This window comes from Chelonoidis abingdonii, chromosome 1, assembly GCF_003597395.2.
Source record: "Chelonoidis abingdonii isolate Lonesome George chromosome 1, CheloAbing_2.0, whole genome shotgun sequence".
In the NCBI taxonomy this organism is placed as follows: Eukaryota; Metazoa; Chordata; order Testudines; family Testudinidae; genus Chelonoidis; species Chelonoidis abingdonii.
The window spans coordinates 259505163-259527889 of NC_133769.1; the positions used below are offsets into that span (position 1 = coordinate 259505163).

The 22727-nt window shown below is 43.7% G+C and overlaps 1 protein-coding gene across 4 annotated transcripts in view; it reads left to right on the forward strand.

The window, feature by feature from the left end:
* Positions 1-22727, forward strand: part of GRTP1 (growth hormone regulated TBC protein 1) — a 102357-nt gene that overhangs the window by 50337 nt on the left and 29293 nt on the right. For 2 of the 4 annotated variants that reach the window (XM_032777840.2, XM_032777843.2), the window contains 4 exons: positions 11037-11209; positions 12053-12238; positions 15400-15575; positions 18540-18625. In XM_032777840.2, coding sequence (XP_032633731.1) covers positions 11037-11209; positions 12053-12238; positions 15400-15575; position 18540 — 536 coding nt within the window. In that variant the 3' untranslated portion in view covers positions 18541-18625. Of the gene's footprint in view, positions 1-11036; positions 11210-12052; positions 12239-15399; positions 15576-18539; positions 19041-22727 lie in introns of those variants that run through there. The other 2 variants (XM_032777841.2, XM_032777842.2) reach the window with 2 other exon arrangements.

Genomic DNA, 22727 nt, shown 5'->3' on the forward strand with positions numbered 1-22727 from the left:
CTCTTCTGGACAGAGAGCTCTGATGTTGTTCCTGGGATTCTGTAATGGAGCACACGTCAACCACCAGCTTAGGAGTCACAGCCCCGAGTGCATCCTACACCAACGTGGACCACTTTTGGCCTTCACCTTTCCACATCCTCTCGAAGTTTCCTCTTCAGGCCTCTGGGGTACATTCTCCAGTTCTCATATTCCTTCTTCCTGATGTTGCTGTCACTGGCAACTGCTATATCTATCACCACCGCTGTCCCTTTCTGCTCCTTGTCTATACCAGAGTTCTGGTTGATGTCCAGTACCATGCCCTGTCCGTCTGAATCGGAGTTCCCATAAGATCTTAGCCCTGCTATGCCCAACAACCTTCTTGGAATCTCCCATCTGGTCTTGGGAGGTCTAGCCCATACGCTGGCAGATGTTCCTGTACATAATAGCCAGCCACTTGGTTGTGCCGTTCAGTGCTATGCTGTCCTGCCGCAATCTTACATCCTGCCACTATGTTGTTGGGACTGTCTCTGAGGCCTCTCTGCACAGTCCTGCACTTGGTCCTTTCGCTTGTGAGTGTAGTAGCCCCTGCTTCAAATGGATCTGGTGCATCATGCCTGTTCCTGTGGCTGGCTATGATCAGTGCCTAGTGCTTTCTTAGTCCAGCCCTTTCCCAGCCACATGGTTAGGGTTCACCAATTGTCAGCCACCTCAGCTATCTGTCGATGGTAACCACATGCAGGTCTTTCTTGCCATGGCACTTCTTCTGCTTGGTCTTCCTCCATGTCTGCTGGCTGGCATCAGCGCATCTGCTCAGCAGCTCATACTTTGGGGGCCATCCTACTGATGTACTCCTGGATGTTTGCCGGTTTCATCCAGGACAGTGGCTTTGGAACGCTCACCAAGCCCCGGCCGCCATTCCTTATCGCGGCTGCTATAACAGTTCTGTGGTGTTGGCTTGGGTGGAACCAACCGTCGCATTGTGAGGAGCTTCCCGGGTTCCTTCACAATAGGCAGCCTCCATGTCCTCCTTTGGCCAGCCACTATACCGGCAGGGTATAGCTGATGACTGGCAGGGCCGTATCTCACGTTGATAGAGCGTGGAGAATCTTGTTCTTCCCCACTGAGCTGGCTCTTCAGGACCTTGTTCTTAATCCTTTGGTGATACGTTGGATGTTGGCACTTCTTCCCTCTGCCTCCCTCATCATTGGTTCCATGTGACTGTGGAGACGCAAGGTAACTTGTACTGGTCTGTATGTCGCTATGTGGCCCGCCTGGTAAGTTCCACCCCATCAGTCTTGAACTACCTGTCCCTCTCTTCACTACCATCCGGCCACACTTAACTCCAGTCCCGAATGACATCCCGATAACTCACTGAGATCCGGGTCAGGTGGATAGCGAGTCGTATGTCGTCTCGTTCATGGCTTAAGCAATACACATTGATTTGTCAATCCATGTAGAGGAGGTGGCGATGAGTTCACTCCTGAACTTGTACCCTGCGTAAGCCAGTCCTTGTGATCCTGGCTGAGGGGGGTATTAAGCCTATTGCAGAAAACAGCAGCGGGGACAGTGCAGACCTTGGTCAATATGCCACCACTTGATGGCAGCTTGTTGCAAGCTGCCTTGAGTTTGACTTCCAGTTTGTCTTCATAGTCCATTGAGTTCCTGAGGAAGGTCCTTAGTGTCTGTTGACTTTGTATAGCGCCAAGACATTCAACAAGATCCACGTGTGCGAGCATTGATGTCGTAGGCTTTCCGTTAGTCAATCCAGGCTGTGCTCAGAATTGCGTCTGTCTAGACCTTGAGTCTTGGCGAACTGCTCTATCTATGAGCAACTGGTTTTAGCCTCTGGTGTTGTTTCCCATGCCCTTCTGAGCTGGCTCACGATACCTGGCCCACTGTGTGGTGGTCCTGTAGCTTGGCAGCTAATGATGCCTGATTAGGACTTCTCATGTTGTGGGGAGGCAGGTTATTGGCGGGTAGTTGGCACGGTTCTTGTTCCCTGCAGGGGTCTTTCATGCATCAGGCACGTCCTTCCTTGTTGTTAGACCAGTTTGGGGTGGAGCCTGCTGGCTAGCAGGCGGTTCATCTGTTGCGCTAGGCGTTTCATGCCACGCTTGTTAGTTTCTTGAGGCAGTAGGTGGTGGATCATGTCTGGTCCAGGGCACTGTCCAGCTCCTTCATGTTCTTGACCCGCTGCTGATGTCTTCTACTGGAGATGGTGACTGTTTCTGTTCTGGGATATTGCTGTGCTCTGTTCTCAGGTCCTGCAGGCCACTTTGCACTGGAGTTATGAGTCTTCTCTTTCTCCTGTTCTTTCAGTACTGTTCAGTTTCTGCTGCTGGTGGATCTGCTAGTTATGGGTGTTGCACTGCAGTTGGGAGTACACTTGGATGGTTCTTTGGAGAACAGGCATTTAACTTTTTTGGCCTCTCTTCTCTAGTGTATCTCCTTAGCCGGTAGTAGTGCTGTGGCCTTGTTTGCTCTCTGGGCTTCAGATGGAGTCAGGTCTTTGTATTTTCAGTAGGCAATTCATCCTTATCTCACACCCTTCTGTTAGTTCCACAGCTGACTAACTTCTCTGAGTACCCTATGCTTATCCTCCACCTCATATTCCAGGGGGTCCATACTGTGTTATTTTTCTTCTTGATCGATGAAAGCCAAGCATCTCCGGATCTACAGAGGCCTGTACATGTACCAGTCTTGATTTGAGTTATGGTGGTAGTAGGATTGTATGAGGGCCTATGGCATCTTCTAACAATACTACTTGAGATGGTTCCACTGAGCCTTGGGTAATCGCGTGCTCGAGGATTTGACTGTAGCTAGTTTCTCCATTGATCTATGCCTCATTATCAGCTAGCTGTGCCTCATGGAGGGGTGGGCAGTGAAGGTGTCAGCTTCAGTGTGGAGCTGGCACATCACTTGTTCTTTCCAGGTCTCTTTGAGTCTGGATGTAACATGTGGAGTTGGTCTATCTCAAAGCTGTTTGAGAGCAGCTTCCTCTTTACTGTGAAGCGTTGGGTAACTAGCTGTTCTATTAAGTGATGATGTAGGTCTTCTCTGTGTCCATCCCAAGTCCCCTCAACGTTTCATATATATTATATATATATAAAAAAAATTCCCCTCTCACCTCTATTGGTGGTATGTGTCTTCCTCAACCTCGGGTCCTACCAGAGCCTGGAGTTGAGGGTTCTGCGCAGTATCTTAGCTGTTCCTAGCACTGCACTCTTCTGGACAGAGAGCTCTGATGTTTGTTCCTGGGATCTGTGGAGCCAATCACCAGCTTAGGAGTCACAGCCCCGAGGCTCCTACCACCACTGGACCACTTTGGCCTTCAACTTTCCACATCCTTTCTAGTCTCCTTCAGGCCTGGTACTCCAGCTTCTCAATTCTTCTTTCCGATGTGCTGTCACTGGCACGCTATATCTATACCGACCCTGTCTTCTTGCTTCCTTGTCATACCATGAGATGTCTGGTATTGGCACCCCATACACTGCGGCACCACCGGCCCCTGCCTGTCCGTCTGATCTGGAAGTCCCACAGAATCTTAGCCCTGCTATTCTCCACAACTTCTGTGAATCTCCCATCTGGTCTTGGGAGGGTCTAGCCCATACGCTGTGCAGATGTTCCTGATACAATGCCAGCCACTTGGTTGTGCCGTTCAGTGTATGCTGTTCCTGCCTGCATCTTACATCCTGCCACTATGTGTTGGGACTGTACTGCTGGCCTCTCTGCACAGTCTGCACTGCACCTACCGGTGGGTCCGTCTCTAGTGTGGTAGACCCCTGCTTCACAAGGGATCTGGTGCTCAGTGCCTTGTTCTGTGCCTGACTCTGATACATGCCTCAAGTGGTCTTTTAGTCCAGCCCTTACCAGCCACGGTAGGATTTCCCATGTTAGCCACCTCAACTATCTGTCGAGTGGTACATCCCCTGAACAGGGTCTTGTCTTGCCATGGACTCTCTTCTTCTTGCTGTCTTCCCCATGTCATCTTGCTGCCTCAGCATTCTCTCAGCATGCAGTGCTAGGAACAGCTAAGATACTGCGCAGAACCCTCAAACTCCCAGGCCTCTGGTAGAGGACCCGAGGTTGAGGAAGACACATACCACCCATAGAGGTGAGAGGGGAATTTTTTATAATAAAAAAATGGGGGGGTGGTCAGGTACTAAGTACCACTCAGCTAATGTTTTGGAATGATAGACATGACTTCTTTTTAATTTTGTGATGATCCTGTTCATTTTGGGATGGGTGGCGAGTCCTGTACGTACCTACCACAACCTCAATAAAACAAATCAGACACACCCAAAACCAGGGCTGGAGAGTGTAGATGTAACAATACTGGACAATCGAGACAATGAATTTCAGTAATGGAAATTTTAGAGAAACGTTCAGTGTCAGAGAAGGGCAAGAGCCTTTCTAGTTTCTTCAAGTACCTCTTGTTAAAGCAAGTTATTCTCACTTGCAACACTTCTCTACCTTCCCCTGTTGAACCCTTTTAGGCCTGGGTGCTGACATCTTTGAGAAGCCAGCTAGCTGATGCGTGAATTGAAAAGTTTGTTTTGTTACATTTAACAAAGGGATCACTGAATATCTTTCTTTCTTAATTGTTTTTGTTATGATAGAAAAATTCTAAATGAGGCAGAATTTAGAAGTCTCTTACTAGTTAACATACAAATGAGAATAAACATTAGAAAGTGACCTGAATGACCTGTAATCTTTGTCTTTGATTTTTATCGTTCTGACAAATTTGGTGGTAATAAACACAGAAGTAATCAGTATTACTGAACACTTTCTGAAACTAGTAATTGGTAGTTTGTAGTTAGTAGTTTTGCAAAGTAATTTTCATAGTTCTGCCCATGCAAAGGTTTGGAAATAGAGGTGGTCTATTTTTGGTGGATTTCTACACAAAACTAAAGAAATATAGTAAGTCTTAGTTCAAGGACTAAAAATCAGGGTCATGCTTAGCACCTCTGTGGTTTGTGACTCTGACATATGGCATATAGTCTTAAAATACTGTTCTGAGAACCTTATGCATCAGATTATCTGCTAATCACACATCAGGGGTCATTTTCAAATAGCTCAGTATCCCAGAATGTGGTAGCTTTTTTCCCCTTTGTCATGAACGTAGTAAAAATATTCTTGTGAACAAAATGTTTTAAGGTCTTCTGCAAAACCTGATTTTAATTCCTTAATTACTTCATGTATCAAAACTGTGCCACATAGCTGGACATGTCTTCTCCCAGTCTTGGAGTGATATGTACATCTGAAATAATGATCAGAAGTTATGTAGGGTATGCAACTGAACCTACAGTACTGTCACAGGTGTTGGCTACTGCCTCAAATTCCGAACATGAGTGATGCCTCAAAGCTCCAGTGATGTGTGTGTATTTGGAATATACATGTAATAGTTTAAACACTTGTTAAGTTTCAGTGTGGAAACTTTTTGTATTCTTTGCAACCATGTCCACTCCAGTTTTGAATTCATATCAAGTTACTTTTTGGAGTAGCATTTTTATTAACTGCCTCCCCCCCCCCCCAGGTTAGTGATTTAAGGATATAAATGTTTTTTATATGTGGTGCTTTTTATTTTTGGATCTTCTTCTTAATCTATTTGTAACTGAGAATAAGGTCATAGAGTCCTTACAATCTTTATCCTTATTTCCTGCAAATCTCATTACTGCTCTATAGCACTAGCAGGCAATTCCATCTTCAGCAACTTTGTATTGGACACATTACTTGTAGGATTCAAGCAGACAAAAATGATTATGATAGGGACAGATGAAATACAATTTAAAGCAGGTTTCCACTGTTTTGTAAATTCTTCACTGGACTAGAACATTTTGCAATTTAAAAAAAAATTTTTTTTTTTGATAGTTCATCAAACCCCAGGATTAACACGACCACTTGAAAAAAAAATAGCTTGGGACCATCCCTTGTTGTAGTAATCTCTCTCTCAAATGTATGTCTAAATACACATACCAGCAGCATATAGTAATGGTAAAATGTGTGGGCAGTTTGTGAAGATGGTTTCAACATTTTTTTTTATTACTCATGAAAATCTTTATCCTGAGAAGTAATGAGCCCCACAATTCCCATTAACTCCAATGGAGCAATGGGAACTCAGCAGTTCTCAGGTTCAATACTTTATATCTTTGATTAAGAACAGATGCTGCATGAAGTGGATGGCTCTGTGTTTGATCACTGTGAATGAAGTGAACTTGGGTGCCGTCTTGACAATTGGGAGCACTATACTACATCATAACTTTAAGGTTAGCAGCATCTGATGGTGGTTTCAAGTCAAACAGTCAGTAAAAATTACCTAAATTAGTAATGAGATACTTGCTGTAAGTAATGAAAAGAGAAGCTATTAGACAAACTGGGGAAAGAGCTGGCTAAGAGCTGTTTAACCTGAAGATGTTAAAATCAAATTGGTCTACCAGAGCTCACCCTAGAGTACTACAGGAACCACTAGTATTTGCAGTGTTGGAACCATGAACTCCTGGAGGACAGGTCAGGTCCCAGAGGGCTGGAAAAAAGGGTCCACATCATGTCTGTATTTTAAGGCGAGTTGGGAGAATGAATTGTAGATCAGTAAATTTAACTTCAAACCAAGTAAATTCCTAGAATTGTTGATAAAGTGATGAATTTGTCAGCACCTAAAGGGGAAATGTTGAAAAATAATGGGCAACATCATCTAATAAATTTTACCATGCAACTTACTCTTTCATGTGAAAATTTAGTGGATAAAGAACCCAGATGGCCTAGTATGTCTTTGTCTTCCGAAGACCTATCAAGATTCATTCTCCTCATGAAATTACACCATATGCTAATAAAAAAAAAATCTAACATAGTATAATTAGTGTCTGTATCAAATTGGGAGGAGATTTTGACTGAGGTCCATTCTGGTCATTTGCTAATCAATATTTATGTAAATGACTTATAGGGCAAATAAGAGTATGCTAAAGAAATTTGGAAGTATAAAGCTAAGAGGAATTTCAGATACTTTGGAGTACAGTATTAACATGGAAGGATGACAAACTTTAAAAAGAGTTTAACATCAGTTACATTGGTTATGGGTAAATATAAACGATTCTTACAGGAAAGAATAAGATGATATGTAATGGGGTAATATGGGTAGTAGTACACAGAAAGATTAAATATTTTAGTGATTGCTGTATTGCTGATTCATTAATATTTGTCAAAGTAGTACTGGGGGTGGTGGTGCAGAAAGACAAATGCTATATTGCCTTTTATAAATAGTAGTCTCCTGCTTATAAACTGTAGTTTGGCTTTCATTGAAATACTGTTCACTTTTTTTTTTTAGACTTGGGGAGAGTTCAGAGAGAAGCAGCAAATTATAGAAAGTTTGGAAAAAAAGGCACATGGGGAAAACTTAAGAGGAATGGATAAGAGACCGAACTATTAAAAAACATGTGATGGGATGTTTACAGAAAAGGCCAGGGATGAATTCTCATGAGTAAACAATGCCAAAATAGAGCAATTTAGGTTAAATATTGAAATTTTTATAACCATGAAAACAATTAAGCACTGGAACAAGCTGCAGAGAGGTTGGAAAATCACCTTCCCTGTGGTGAGACTAGATGCCCATCTGTCAAAGATGGCATGGACAATGAGATTAATCCTGCTGTGATGCAAAAAGGTCATTTGGGTACAGAAGACCTGCTAGAGGTCCTCTGTGACCCAAATGATTCTGTGAAAACCAAAGACATTTCGTGTGGAGCATCTGTGGCTGCATAGTCTGGTTGGCTATATGCGGAGACCTCTCTCTGCTCTGTGGTCACTAAAGTTCACCTATAGAATTTAGTCTTTACTGTGACAAACTGCTGATTCTTTTAATTCTGTATCTTTTTAGAATTAGAATGTTAACATCAAAGCAGGTGGATTTGATTTGATTTAAATCATGATTTAAATCACTTGTCAGGAAGACTCCATTTTAATCATGGATTTCTACATAAAAGTGCATTCTTGTTGGTTGTTATAACCGTAATACATATTCTTCACAACTCAGAGATAGATGAGACCCAAACTGGCCATTATAGGTTTTCCCTTTTAGTGAGAGAATGGTATGGTAGATCTCAAATCAATGAAGGCTACAGTCAAAGACCTCAAGACTTCTGGAATATGCTGCTCAAACAGTTTCACTTTTGTTTCCACTGCCTCTCTCTCCCTTCTCACATTTATCTCCAGACTTCTTCTCCTTGTCCAGTTTTATTCCGCCCCCAATAATCTTCTATTCATTGAACTTTCTGCAACTTTGCCCTTCTGGAGAGAGGTAAGGGACTGCAGAAAGTCAATAGGGTTGAGGTCTGTTATTTCTCACCTCTGTTTGTTTAGTTATTTAATTTAACAACATTTTTGCTGTGAACAAGCATGTTATCTCTGGAGACACAAATCCACAGTTTGAGAACTGCAAAACTAAGCATCTCTGATGGTTATCTTCTAGACTGAGCACTGAGTCCCATTGGGTAGATAGAAAGATTAACCTAAGTAATCTATACAGAAGCCCCTGGAACCCCATAAAATTGGGTCCCTAATCCAGGAATTATTGGAACTCATTTACAAAACTTTTCTTAAACATTACATGAATATATTGTCTCATATCATAGAATTAGAATTTATAATCCCTATTCCATGATGAGATATCTTTGAGCTATAATGTATCTTAGTTTAAACTATCTTTAGATAGGTGTTTTCCTCAAAAAAGCATTTTATCAAAAAAATCATTGATTTTTATCCACCCTGCATCAAAGCTATATTTTCACCAACCTATTACATTTGTCGTAAAAATCACTGTAAATGACTGAAAATCTTTTGGTAGTTTTTTACTTAAGGAACTTTCAGGAACACTTCTGGGTTGTACTTGAATACTGTGCTCCCAATTTTGATATATAAAAAATAAATACCTTAGGCTCTGAAACTTCAAGTATATGCTTTTCTTTTCTGTATTGGCTATAATGTCCTGGAAAAGGCTTGATAATCTGATGCAAGTCTCTTTAAAATTATGAATCTTTATTTTTTTTCAGTTGTCTTGCAACTCTCTCTCTCTCTTCGTTTACATTTAATATTCCATTTCTGCTTATGAAGGCCAGCATGGAAACTGTTACATTAGGAACAACCAGGCTGCCCTAGTTAGAAAAGGAAGACACTGTTTAGCCATGTAGCACTGTTATGTAACAGTTTAGTTGTCGTTTATAATATATTTTTAATCTAAACAAGGCTTCCCTGCAACTATTTAATCAGCAGTTTATAATTCAGATGACCCAGTAGCTGAGGAATGACTTATCTAACTTTACTCTGGTATTTCTAATAAGTTGGGTTGGTGGCCTGACACACTCTCTGAGATCCTGACATTCGTTTTGTTGCAGTACCATAAAGACTGAAAAGAGCAGCTGCTGTTGATTTCAGCATATCAGATGATCACAGCAATACATAGCGGAGAGCATGTGGAACTTCAGTACCACGACACTCTCCAGTGTTTAGAGTCTATTTAATGTTCCTGTATCTCAAACTTGCTCAAAAAGAGAAGTTGCTTTGTGTTTAATTGCTTGGGGCGGATTGCTTGTTTTCCTGCTTCCTTTGCCCATTGCTAAAATGCTTATTCCTTTTCTTTGAAGTAGCATTTTTTAAATTCCTGGTTTACAGAAAACTAATGCTTCTGTACATTTGTGTTTTGATTTATTTTCTTTACCTATGTTCCAAGTCACAAAAGTTGCAAATGACTCGGAGAAACCATGAAGGAAGAGAACTGTTATGTTGACTGTCTGTGACAAGACTTGATACTTTTTGCATTCCTTTTCACTCCACTGTGGCAGCTGGAATTTTCAGAGGCGTTCATATCCATCTTACTGACTGTTCTGTTTCGGTACTCAGAGCTTTCCTAGGGCTGATCCTAGAGTGGAGGCTGAAGGGATATATGTAGTAGCAGTAATGCAAAGGGATAAAGCTTTCTGCAGAAGCAGGTGAATTTTGGGTGAGAAGGAAGAAACTATAGATTGCAAATAAAGGGCTGGAGTCCGAAAGGTTGCGTGTTATGCTTTGTAGTGCCATGAGAGTGGTTCTGGAAGTTGGACATGAGAAATGTAGAGAGAAATATTATTGGGTTGCAAGCAGGGGAGGATGAGGTTGTTTGTGTAAGTCTTTGTAAAGTGTCTAGCACACATTTTAAACTTAATAATAATAAAATCTCCACTATAATTTGCTGTTCTAGAATTCAGATTTGTGCAGGTGGAAATTTGTGTTGTGTTCCTCTGCTGCCTCTGAGCTTCTCAAGGATACTTAGAAATCTACTGTGTAGGGGCTGATAGGGTTATAAAATTATTTAAGACTAGTGGGTTTTTCTCCCCCTTATTACTTCATTTTCACTTAAACCATCTCTGTCCTTGTCCTGTGTGTTTGTGAGTCTCAGCAGAGACCAACAAAAATGACATGAAGACTTAACTATCAATCCTCTTATCCCATGAAGTTGTAAGTGAAGGCATGGTGAGATGCTTGCATTACCAGTTGGTGCGCTTGTTTTGCGCTGTGCGTGAATAATACTAATAACTGAGGTCTTGTTAGACCCGTGCCTATGAACACTAACTCTCTTTAATATAATATACACACACACGTATGTGTCTGCATACGTACACACAGGCTTTTTTAGATTTCTAGTTTAGATGGGGTAGCTACCACCCCCCAAATTGGCTTTAACTGCTCCTTCTGCTTGGATTGGGAACGATCAGCTCTGGCTGGGGTTACAAAAACATTTAGCAAAGCTGAGGAATGAACTGTTAGGGAGCTGGGATAGGGAGGTGGTTGTGGCGCACTTGCAGGAAGTAATTTTTTGTGTGGAGGGATCAGAGGTTGCTGAGGCAGAGTTGATGAGCTGAGGATGCAAATACCCTTGTTTCTCAGTGTAATTTATTTAACTCGTGCTCAGGGCTCAAATGGTTAAAATGATTTACAACTTCAGTACCTTAAACTTTACAGGAAATTCACAAATTAATGTTATGGAGTTTTCAGACTGGTTTCTGACAAACTTTTATTTTCTTCCTCTAAAGATTATTATAGTCCAGCAATGATGGGGTTGAAGACCGATCAGGAGGTCCTTGGAGAACTTGTGAGAAAGAAAGTTCCAGCAGTGGCAGAATTAATGGATAGACATGGTGTCATGTGGACTCTGATAGTGTCACGCTGGTTTATATGCTTGTTTATTGACATTCTTCCAGTAGAGGTAAGTATAACTTGAAGATATTTTAATATACATAAGTGGAGAACAGGGCAGTTATGTGCAGTATTTTTTTAAAAATGTCATCATATGCCCCTGGGTTACCTGTGTGGTATTCTCCTGCCTGAACACATAGAGCTCTGTGAGAGAGAAACTAACGGGAAATGAAACAATGGCAAAGATAAGGGGTTATTATAAGGTATACCAAGAGTCCCCAGGAAACTATAGGGATACCATTAATTAGGGGAATACCCCTTGCTTCGCTCCACTACTCTGTCAAGTTTTATTCTTCCTGGACCGAAAACCCAGGGAGCATCAAGGAGACGCACACAAACAGAGCATGCTGCGAAGAGGACTGTCTGCTTCCCATTGCTGAGCGGAATTTACCAAAGCTGGCAAGGAAAGATTTAGAATTAGTTAAGAGGATATATGCCATATAGACCCTTTGCTCTGTGAGCTGTGCACCTTCGGTGGATGGATGAATAAATAAATAATGCTTTGTTTTGAAGAAGCTGGTTTTGAGTCACTAATCAACAACCCCTGTTGCAGTTCCTGGAGGAATCGCTGGTGCCAAAGCCGGTGGGCCTGTTGTGTTAATAGGGTGGGGAAATGGGCTACAGCTCAGAGATCCAGTCTAGAAGTAGTTAGACTGAGTTTTCACTCAGTGAGGTACAGCAAGCCAGTCCTCTGATCTGAGGGGTGTACTGGAGGAGGGACAAAAAGGAGTTTAAGGTGTGATTTGCCTGGTAACTGATATGTTAGATCATTATCCCACTGATAATGCCTTAATAATCATTACCGACTACAAAGCATCAAGGTAACCTTTCTAACAGCTTTCTTCATCTACAGACTGTTCTCCGAATTTGGGACTGTTTATTCTATGAGGGATCAAAAATCATCTTTCGTGTGGCCTTAGCATTAATTAAGCAACACCAGGCTTTTATTTTGGAAGCCACAAATCTCCCCGACATTTGTGATAAGTTTAAGCAGATCACTAGAGGGACATTTGTAACAGAATGCCACACCTTTATGCAGGTAAGCGTTTTCAGTTTACAGTGCAGAACAGGTAAAAGTTATGAAACCAAATAGACTTTGAAGGGCTCAAAAGGTGACTAAAATTTGAGTTGTGTCCATGTGCATTTTCAAAAGGCCGAACAGCACTTCTGGTATAAACCAACTTTGTACTTGGCAATGTACTTGTCTTAAACTTTAAGAAGATATTTCAAAGAAATGAAATAAACCTATAAACCCACATGTAACCACTATTCATTTACATCACCTGCATTAGACAAAATGAGATTCCTCCCACTCTGTACCAATGTGAGAAGGACAAATATGGGTGACAAAACCCCCAAACAATTCAGTAAATTATGGGTTGATTCTATTTTGATTTCTGTAAATATTCCAAGCAAATGAGTTTTCAGTGGTGAATTTTCAGTTACTGCTCCAGAATGATCAAAGAGAAATGTTTTTATTTTTTTCCACAAGCATTCACATCACCAATATGATTCCAAAAATACACTTAGTCAAGGAACAAAACCATACCACCACATGGTCTGTCCATTCAAAATGGCTAGCATTTAGAACGTAAAATCTCGCAACAAACTGCTCATGTGCTGCAGACCAACGATTATTCTTGGAAATTGTCAATGTAAGTAAGGCGTGCCAGAGCTTTGGATTTTCAGTTTTATAGAAAACTGAAACCTGAGTGAAGCAAATAAGCTCCAATAACAGAGATGCCACAAAATATTTTTTTTAAATCATGAATAAGAAGAGGTTTGTTATGAATTTTTCACACCTCTGCTGTCAATCTCTGTGGGTACACTAATCACATCTTACCAATTTACGTATGTCCCCAGAACAATTCTGCATTTAAGACAGAGTTCAAAGCCCAATTCTCTTTCCAGTTTTGCCACCGACTTCTCTTGGACAAGTCACTTAAACTGTTTCTTGGTTTTGCCATCTGTAAAAATGGGGACAACAAAGTTTAATTTATTTGTGTTCGTGAGGCACTTGGATAATATGGTGGTAAGCACCACAGAATTTCTCATAAATAAACACAATTTAGTTTTTAAGGAAGTGAAAGACCAAAATCTTAAGTGAAAGTTTCTGAGTCATTCACTGACTCCCATAAACACTTTTTTTATTCTGCAGTATTGCTGGACAAATCTTGTTAAAAACATTGCCGTTGTCAAGTGATATTAGTGGCCTCTCCAGCTGGCTTGAGAATATCACTGCAGAGAGAGGTAGAAGCACATGTCAGTACTGAAATATTTGGTGTCCTTTTACTCCCTCTTCATTGGTAACTGTATAGATTTCAACAGAGGAATACACCTCTACCCCGATATAATGCTGTCCTCGGGAGCCAAAAAATCTTACCGCGTTATAGGTAAAACTGCGTTATATCGAACTTGTTTTGATCCGCCAGAGTGCGCAGCCCCTCCCTCCCCTGCTTTACCGCGTTATATCAAAATTTGTGTTATATCGGGTCACGCTATATAGGGGTAGACGTATATTAGACCCTGTGTTTGGAGGGCTCCCTTGAGTGGGTGATCTAAGGAAAGCTACCTCATCGTCTTCACTATTGCTGTAGGAAAAATTAGCCACGTTGCTGTTTGTGTCAACTCTCTCCTCTGGAATTGCTTGTTTAGTTGGGATGAACTGGCTCTTAAGACACTATATAATTGCCTATGAGTATTTAAATTAGGCTCTTGCACTACCATTGTCACAAGTGCTTGGTTTTTTCAGTAATGTAGACCCTGCAGTAGCGGATTCAGTGATAGTTCAATGCTTTAAATATATTTGTATGATTGTGTACATTACATTCCACTTTAGGGGTGTGTGTGCCCACTGCACTCAAGTGAGAGACTTTCACCAGCAGTACCACTAGATGGTGCATGCACCCTTGCTCTCCTCATATGCCCTGCTGAGAGCATGAACGGAACGTGTCCACTGCCACCCTCGTACTTCCATCTTATCGCCCATGGCAAGAGTCTGAGCTCCCCAGTGCTTTGCTAACCATTCATCCAGCTTTCTAGGAATCTTTCTGTTTATACTTCTGTTTATACGGGTTGTTCATACTAGTGTTTGTTTAGTTAGTTTTTAGTTTTAGTTTAGCTAGTTTAGTTTTAGACTAAACCCCGGGAGTTTATTGTGAAGAAATCCATGGATTTCAAACCTTGTGCCATATGCAGGGCTGTGTTCCCTGTTATGGGTAGACACAAAAGATGCTTAGGGGGAGGGCATATGAGGGACAAATACCCAATTTGTACCTCCCTCCCCAGTAGAATGACAAAGCAGAGAGACTGCCATTTAAAAGGCCTTCTGACGAAGAAGGCCATGAGACCTGTGCATCCAGTGTCAGAACTAGACCCTGACTATGAACAGACAGACTCCGAATCTCTTAAAAGTGCTCCTCCTCTGAGAGGAGAACCTTACTGTGTGGATGAGCTCTGACTAAATGCTCTGGAGATGTCCAGGGTATCTGCTAAAAAGCAGGAAAAATTCTACTGGGACCAAAGGTTCTACTATGCCAAAAGTGGAAGAGATTTTCTGTTTGGGTGCGATCTCAGCACTTGCTACCCCATTGCATTGATACTAGTCATGTACTAGATAACTTCAAATGTAGTAAGTATCTGGCATTTCAATTAGGTCTGTAAGAGTTTTACCTTGTGTCCTTATCTGTGGTTCATCTACCATTACAGGGTTTTTTTTTTCTTTTCGTTTTTTTTTTCCTTTCCCTCTGTGTCCATATTTTTGATAGGTTTAGTCAATGTCTACCTTCCAGTATGTCACCCAGTACCAGCATGGGGTCTTAACCTTTTCCTATCCAAATTAACGGGTTTCCCCATCTGAAACCATGGTGACTATGTGACTCTGTGTTATCTATGAAAATTGCATTCTAGTGGCAGTTATTTCTGTGGGAAGTGTTTCAGAGTTGGAAGCTCTGCTAGCCTTTTATAAGGATGAGGTTTCTCTCAGGCCACATCCTAAGTTCATGCCAAAGGTGATGTCAGCTTTCCACATGAACCAATCTGTTCAGTTTCTGGTCTTCTTTCCAAAACCATGCATCTAAAGCTTTGGAGAAATTTTACACCTTAGATGTAAGTGTCTAGGGTGGACAGCAGCAGTTCCACTCCCTCAATCACCTGGCCCGGGGAGTCCAATGGAGCCGGACCCGACAGTCCCCCTTGCAGGGCCAAAGTCGATGGTGCTGGCTCCAAAGTTCTTGGCACTGGGTGCCCCTTCCTGGGACGCGCACCATTGGCTGGCTCCGAAGGAGTGGGACTTGGATTTGGAGATCTGCTCCTTCCCTGCTTGTGGTGCCACTTCTGCGCTGGGGAATGGGACCGGTGCTGGGCCATTCCTGCTGGTGAGTGGCGGTGCCGCGGGTCTCTCCCACAGTCGTTCCGTGGTGCCGCTTCTCCACTGCCACGGGGGCATTGCACACCGAAGAGCCGGCACCAAGCTCATGCTGCGCCGATGTGGGTTGTGGTCTAAGTGCCTCCTCCATAAAGGAGCGGTTTGAGATGAAAGTCTCACTCCTTTTTTGTTCTGGGGCAAAATCCTTCACAAATCATGCACTTGCCTGCTTGGTGTGCTTCCCCCAGGCACTTTACACAAGCGTTGTGGGGGTCCCTGTCAGCATGGGCTTGTTACAGGACTTGCAGAGTTTGAACTCCTGGGATTTAGGCATACCCTGAGTCCCCAAGGGGAGAACGTGGTTGAGGTGGAGGGGAAAACCCCACTCCAACAGCTACCTGTTGTAACAACAGAAAACTATTGAAACTAAACTTGACTATACTAGGGATAACTCTAAACTACAGTAAACAGAAAGGCTAGGGAAATGAGGAGAGCTTGCTATGCAAGTCACAGCAGTTCCAACGACCGACCGTCACTGGTGGTAAGAAAGAACCGAAGAGGTTCTGGGTCAGCAGGGTCATATTTTGAGCATCACGGAAGTGCCATTCCAGAGGGCTCCACAGTCAAACCGATGGGTGCTGCTAGGGGAAAAACTTTCCGACGACTGTGCATACGGCACGTGCACACTTAATTGGAATTGCTATGAACAATCACTCGAAGAAGAAGAATGGCTTATTCTACCAGAGTTCAGTTTGCTTTTTCAGCCTTTTTAAGTAATGTACCCATTACAGGCATCTGCATATCCGCAACATGGTTGTCTTTGGACTCTCTTTCAAGGTATTATCCCATCACTCAAGCCTCTTGAGACAATGCCAGCTTTGGCAAGTTACTGCTGCAGTCTCTCCTCCAATGATCTGAAATCCCACCACCTGTTTAGTTAACTTTGGGAAGTTACAAAGTGAATATATATGTGCACAATACACCAAAAATGGTTACTTACCTGTACAGTAACTGTTATACTTTGAGATGTGTTGTGCATATACACTTTCCACAACCCTCCCTCCTTTCCCACTATTTTGGCCAGTGTTTCACAGGTGGTGGGAAGTAGCAAAATCTCCCCCACCCCCCATGCTCTTGGCTGGGTGCATGAGGAGAACAGGGGCGCATGTGCCACCTACTGGTACTGCTGGCAAAAGTCTGTGACTTGAGTGCATTGGGCACACAACTAAAGTGGAACGTATACACGCAGAGCACATCTCAAAGAACAAGAGTTACTGCAGAGAAGTAACTGTTTTTTATTCTGAGGTATAATGCCATACAAACGTCCTCACCATGGCTCTGAACAAAACTTGCAGAATGGGTTTTAAAGTTTACTTAGAATTCATAGCTCAATTCTGTGGGCGTCTCATTTTTCCTTCTCCCTATTCAAAACAGGTAATTGTTTCTAAAGGAATACAATGCCATATCTGTGGCAAGCTTATAAATGACCCGTTTGAACAGTTTGAAGGCTGATGTGGGCTATGAGACAAAAATTTTATTAAATAATATGTTTAAGCCAGCTCATGTTTGACTACTGTGTCTTTAAAGCTCACAATGCAGTTGAAGCAACAACTACTGTGTATGTTTGCTAGCATATGAAATATAATTTCTGTCTAGAATCATGTTACGCCCCTTCTGTAGCACTGTCTTTGCATAACACTTCTCTAAAAGTATAGTTTAGGGCAGGAGTAAATGTACGGGTGTTTTATAGTAAAAATGGGGTAGAAATGACATAGTGAAAAGATGTCAATTGAACCACGGATCCCAGATCACTGTTTGTTTTTACATAAAGTGGATTTGGTTTTATTTACAGTTTGGCTTTGGTGAATTTAGATACCTGTTCAAAAATCAAATGCACAGCTACCAGTGGGGAATAATTGCTTGGGCGGTAGTATTGCTGAAAAGGGCCTGGGCGTTATAGTGGATCACACTGCTATGAAGCAACAATGTGCTGCAGTTGTGAAAAAGGCTAACGTCGCTAGGAGTGTTGTATGTAAGACATAGGAAGTAATTGTCCCACTCTTCTTGGTCCTGATGAGGCCTCAGCTGGAGTCCTGTGTCCCATTCTAGGTCCAACACCTGAGGAAAGATGTGGACAAATTGGAGATAGTCCGGTGGAGAGCAACAAAAAATGATAAAAGATTTAGAAAATCTGGGCACGTTTAGTCTTTATTAAAGACTGGGGGGATCCTGATAAGTCTTCAAATATGTTAAGGGCTGTTATAAAGAGGACATTGATCAGTTGCTCTCCATGTCCGCTGAAGGTAGGACAAGAAGTAATGGGCTTAATGTGCAGCAAGAGAGATCTAGGTTAGATTTTTCCTACCTGTAAAGTAGTTAAGCTCTGGATTAGTCTTCCAAGAGATTTATCATCATTGGAGGCCTTTTAGAATAGGTTGGACAAACACCTGTCCTGGGTGGTTTCGGTTGATTTGGCTCAGTCTCAGTGCAGGGGGCGAATCTCTTGAGGTCCCTTCCAGCCTGACACGTCTATGTTCAGTACTGAGCTACTCATCATAGAACCATCGAGAAACTTTGTAGCGTCTGGCAGAATTACAGTGTGTAAAATAAAGGACAACATAATATGGTTTCAGTTGGCTTATTGTCTTACTACGGAACGTATCTCAGAATTAACTGCATTATTTGGAATTTTATTTTCACATTTACTTTGAATGTTGCCACTAATTAAGATCTTCTGGATAACTGTGAGTGGTTTGGAGTCAGGAGCCTTAGGTTCTGTTTCCAACTCTGCAGCTGATAATACTTACCCACCTTACAAAAGCACTAAAGAGTCCTAAACAGTGCTCTGTGCTGATATTTACAGTAGGGACCTAAGCATTTAATTAGTGCTCCTTTCATCTGTAGGTGAAATCTAGGAAGACTTTCATACACTTTGTCTGGGATCATGTTTTTAACTAACTATTCTTTGTTTTAGAAAATATTTACAGAACCTGGAAGCTTGTCCATGGCAACAGTTAACAAACTTCGAGAGACTTGTAGAGCAAAGCTGGTTGCTCAGGGATCAACCAACAATATTTAAACAGATGGACAGTTACCACAGAAATTAACACATTCCTCTATTTTAATTGCACTGACGGAAACCCAATTTCTAAACTTTCCATGAGTGTCAATTGACACTTGACCAATTTTTCCTGTCTTTCAAGTAAGTGTTGCAAACATTTTGTACTCTGTCAGTAATCTGGTAACTTGAACCTTTTACAAATGGTTTAGAATATTATTAGAGTAGAATGTGACCAATGTGGGGTACTTCTTTAAAAAAGTCACTACCCTTGTTTTTCTTCAGGGCATTTTGTAATGTCTGAGTAAATAGCTGGATAGAGCTGTATGTACAATTCTGTATATTAATCATAAAACCACAGCCATTTGTACAAAATAAATTCTATTTATTTGTTGAAATCTGTTTTATAGAGTTCAGTGTTGTTATATGTACCTTGGTATCTGACTCCCAGGGTCTGGGAGTGGCAGGCCTTCTCAGAAAATGAACAGCTCCACTATCTCAGTCTTCCCTAAGTATGAACTGCTCTTAGCTGCTTATCTTACCTGTCCTTGCCCCTACATGTCCGCTTGCTGCTTCCCTCTGGACTACCTTCCTTTCTCTTTTCTCACTCTTCCCTTGGTACTGGCCTGCAATGTGCTGGCTGCTTCCTAGAAGCATTTAAAAAACTGAAATCGTCTAGTACCAATACATATCAATGGAGCAGTGACCTGATATTTTCACCAGACCTTACCATTATTTATATAGCTCTCAGCAATTTTGTAGGTACTTTAGACAAATAGGCATGCCCTCTACTCCAAAGAGCGGAAGGAAAAGGAGGGAGGAGAAATGGGGGTTGCAGTTGTAAAACAATGGCGTTACAGGCCATTTGCAGCATGTTCTCTTATTACACGATGTTTCTATATGGTTGAGACAAAGTGGGAGGGGAATTAAGGGTGGAAGAATGGGTAGGGGGGCTGAACAGATAAGAGAGAAAAAGGTGTGAGTGAAGGACAGGAGTACACAGGCAGGCATAGAGATTGAAACTCTGAACTCAAGAATAAGACACAGGGAAGGAACAGCTGCCTGCACTCAACCCTGGTGCTGTTAGCTAGGGACTGCAGTCCCACCTCTAGGTCATCGTAGGGGTAGGTTACATCACCTTTCTGGGGCTAGAGAGGGATAAGGTATGGGGATGAATCACAATAAAATAAGGAATTGTCATGCTCATGCTACTGTAACTGAGCTGTTACAACGGTCGCCCCCTAGGTGTGTGATATGGTGCTGTCGGCCACAAGGTTGGAGACAAGTGCTGCAGCTGCTTCAAGCAGTGAGCTTTAGGTCTGCGTGCAGCTCCGTCAGTGCTCTGAGGAAGCAACAGCAGGGCTGCCATTAAGCTACACCCATCTTTCTTTAAACACTATTCTAAAAGATCAGCCTGTCTGTTCTTAAGCCAGCCCCTGGGGCCAGACCAGGAGAGAGGCAGAAAAGTAACCATAGTACATGGGGTTCCTCAGAGTTAGTGCCTGCCAGTCATCAGTCCTCTAGCCTGCCAGCCCATCTGCAGTCTCATCCTGCCCTCCACATGTGCAGCTATCCCTCATTTCCTGATGTGGTAACTGCTGGTTCCTTGTCAGCAACAGGCTGGTCCTATGCCTGGTTCTCCGCTTTACTGCTGCAGCCTCTGCTCAGCCTACTCCCCTCTGCCCTCAGGATAGAAGAGGAGGGGTTACTTACATGTAGCTGGAGGCTCTTTGAGGTGTGTGGTCCCTATTTGTATTCTAGTCATGGGTGTCCTTTCCTAGCAGTGCCCATTGACCCAAACATGCATTGTATGTATCCTATGCTCCCAGCCAAAGTTATAATAGGTCGTGCAGGGCGATGCCTCTTCAGTGACCCTCTTACCAGTGAGTAGTGCAGTCTGCAGCAGAGGAGATTGAGGGTGCGTATTGGAATACAAATAGGGACCACACCTCTTGAAGAACCTTCAGTTACAGGTAAGTAATCTCCTCTTCTTCGAGTGATGATCCCTATATGTATTCTAATCATGGGTGAGCAGTAATCAGCATGGGGCTGGATGTGAGGATGCAAGAGGAGATGCAGTATGGCACGGCCCACTGTAGGGCCCTCAGCCCCCCTTTGGGTAATGGTGTAGTGGGAAGCGAAGGTGTGGACTGAGCTCTGCGTTGCTGTATGACAGATCTCTTGCCCTGAAATGTCTGCTAGGCATGCGAATGTGGCTGCTTGTGCTGTAACTCAGGCGGTGGCGTGTTGGATAGTGTGTAGCATTCCCGGATGCACCCGGAGACCCATTTGGAGATTCATTGGGAAGAGAGGGCTTGGCCTTGAACTGGTTGGCAATGGCTACAAGGAGTCTCGTGGATGCTTGAAAAGCATGGGTCCTATGGAGGTAGAATGCTAGTGCATGACGGACGTTGAGAGAGTGAAGGCTCCTGTCTGCATGGGAGGTGGGACAGAAGACAGGGAGGGGAATGGACTGATTGAGGTGGAACTTACACCACCTTTGGGAGGAACTTAGAGTGCAGCCGTAAGGAAACTTTTTCCTTGTGGAATATGGTGGGGGTGTGTAGGGGGCAACCATCATGGCTGCTAGTTCGCTGGCCTGTCCAGCTGAGGTATGGCTACTAAGAACATTACCTTCATGGAGAGATGGGGGAGAGAGCACGTTGCTAGTGTCTCAAAGGGTGGCTTCGTGAGGGCAGATAGAACAAGATTAAGGTCCCACGGTGGTGTGAGTACTGGGGGGAAGGTATTGAGGAGACCTTTCATAAAATGAGCGGTGGTAGGGTGCGTAAAGGCTGAGGAGCCATCAATTGCTGGGAGAATGGCACTAAGTGCTGCCAGGTGGAGCCGTATAGAGCTGAGTGCAAGGCCTGACGTTTTGAGTTTGAGGACGTAATCAAGGAGGATAGGTAGGGATATCTCACTCAGATAATAGTGATGGCAGCGAGCCTAAGTAGTGAAATGTTCCCATTTAGCTCAGTAGCAGGCCCTGGTGGATGCCCTCCTGCTTCTGGTAAAGATGTGTGTAGCAGAGTGGATCTCTGCTCCGGCCCTGAAGGGGTTAAAACAGCCCAGGGAAGGAGTTGGGGCTGGGGCAGGCAGCCTGTTTAGCTGGCCTGATTGGGGGAAGTGGCTGCAGCTGGGGCCATGCCCCAAACTGAGCCACAGGCCCTTATAAAAGGGCAGAGAAGCCAGGAGCCCAAGAGTCTCTCTCTGCATTCAGAGGGAGAAGGGCCTGGCTGCTGCAAGGGACCAGACAGGTACCTAGGGTAAAGCAGTGCTGGGGAAAGGCAGAGGAGCTGGGGAGCTCCTGCCTGGAGAGCACCAGGCTGTGGCCTAGAATTAGGGCCAAGGGGTACTGGGGTTGCAAGGTGCAACCCAGGGGTAGGCCAAGGCAGCAGGCCCAAACCCCTTTGCCGATGATGAGAGGCTAACACTGCAGTCTGCCCCAGGGCGTGGGGCTAGCTAATGACTGGGCAGTTGCCAAGACCCTGAGGCAAAGTGGGGATAGAGTGGGGGAGTTCCCAGGGAGGGGAAACCCTGAAGGAACAGGGGTTACTGCCGGGGGGCAGCACCCCATGTAAAAGGGGCTCTGGGATCCAGGGAGGGACACGGGGCCAGAAGGCGGATCACCGGCCTGCAGAGGGCGCTCCAGCTGCAGTTTGAGCTAATTCCCTAAAGCAACCAGCAGGAGGCGCCGCGGGGGTGAGTTCGCCTGGTTACAATGTGTCACACTGGGGTGGAGCATGTTCTGTCTACCCTCGAGCCCCATCCAAAACCAGGCCATGAGGTGAAGAGGATCCGGCTTGGGATGCTCAGATTGACTCTCCCCCGATCTTGTGTGAGGACATCTGGGAGTGTGGTGTGGGCGGAGAGTCTGAGGAGGTCCGTGAACCAAAACTGACAGGCCCAGAACAGGACTATGAGTAATACAGCTCTCGGTCCTGGTGAATCTTGCAGAGGACTTGAGGGAGGAGCAGAATGGGGGAGGGGGAGGCGTAGTTGAGGTCACCCATCCAGGACAGGAGAAGCACGTCACCCAAGTCCTCCCCCATGGCTTCCTGGGAACAATAAAGAGGTAACTTGCAGTTTTCGCAAGTGGCG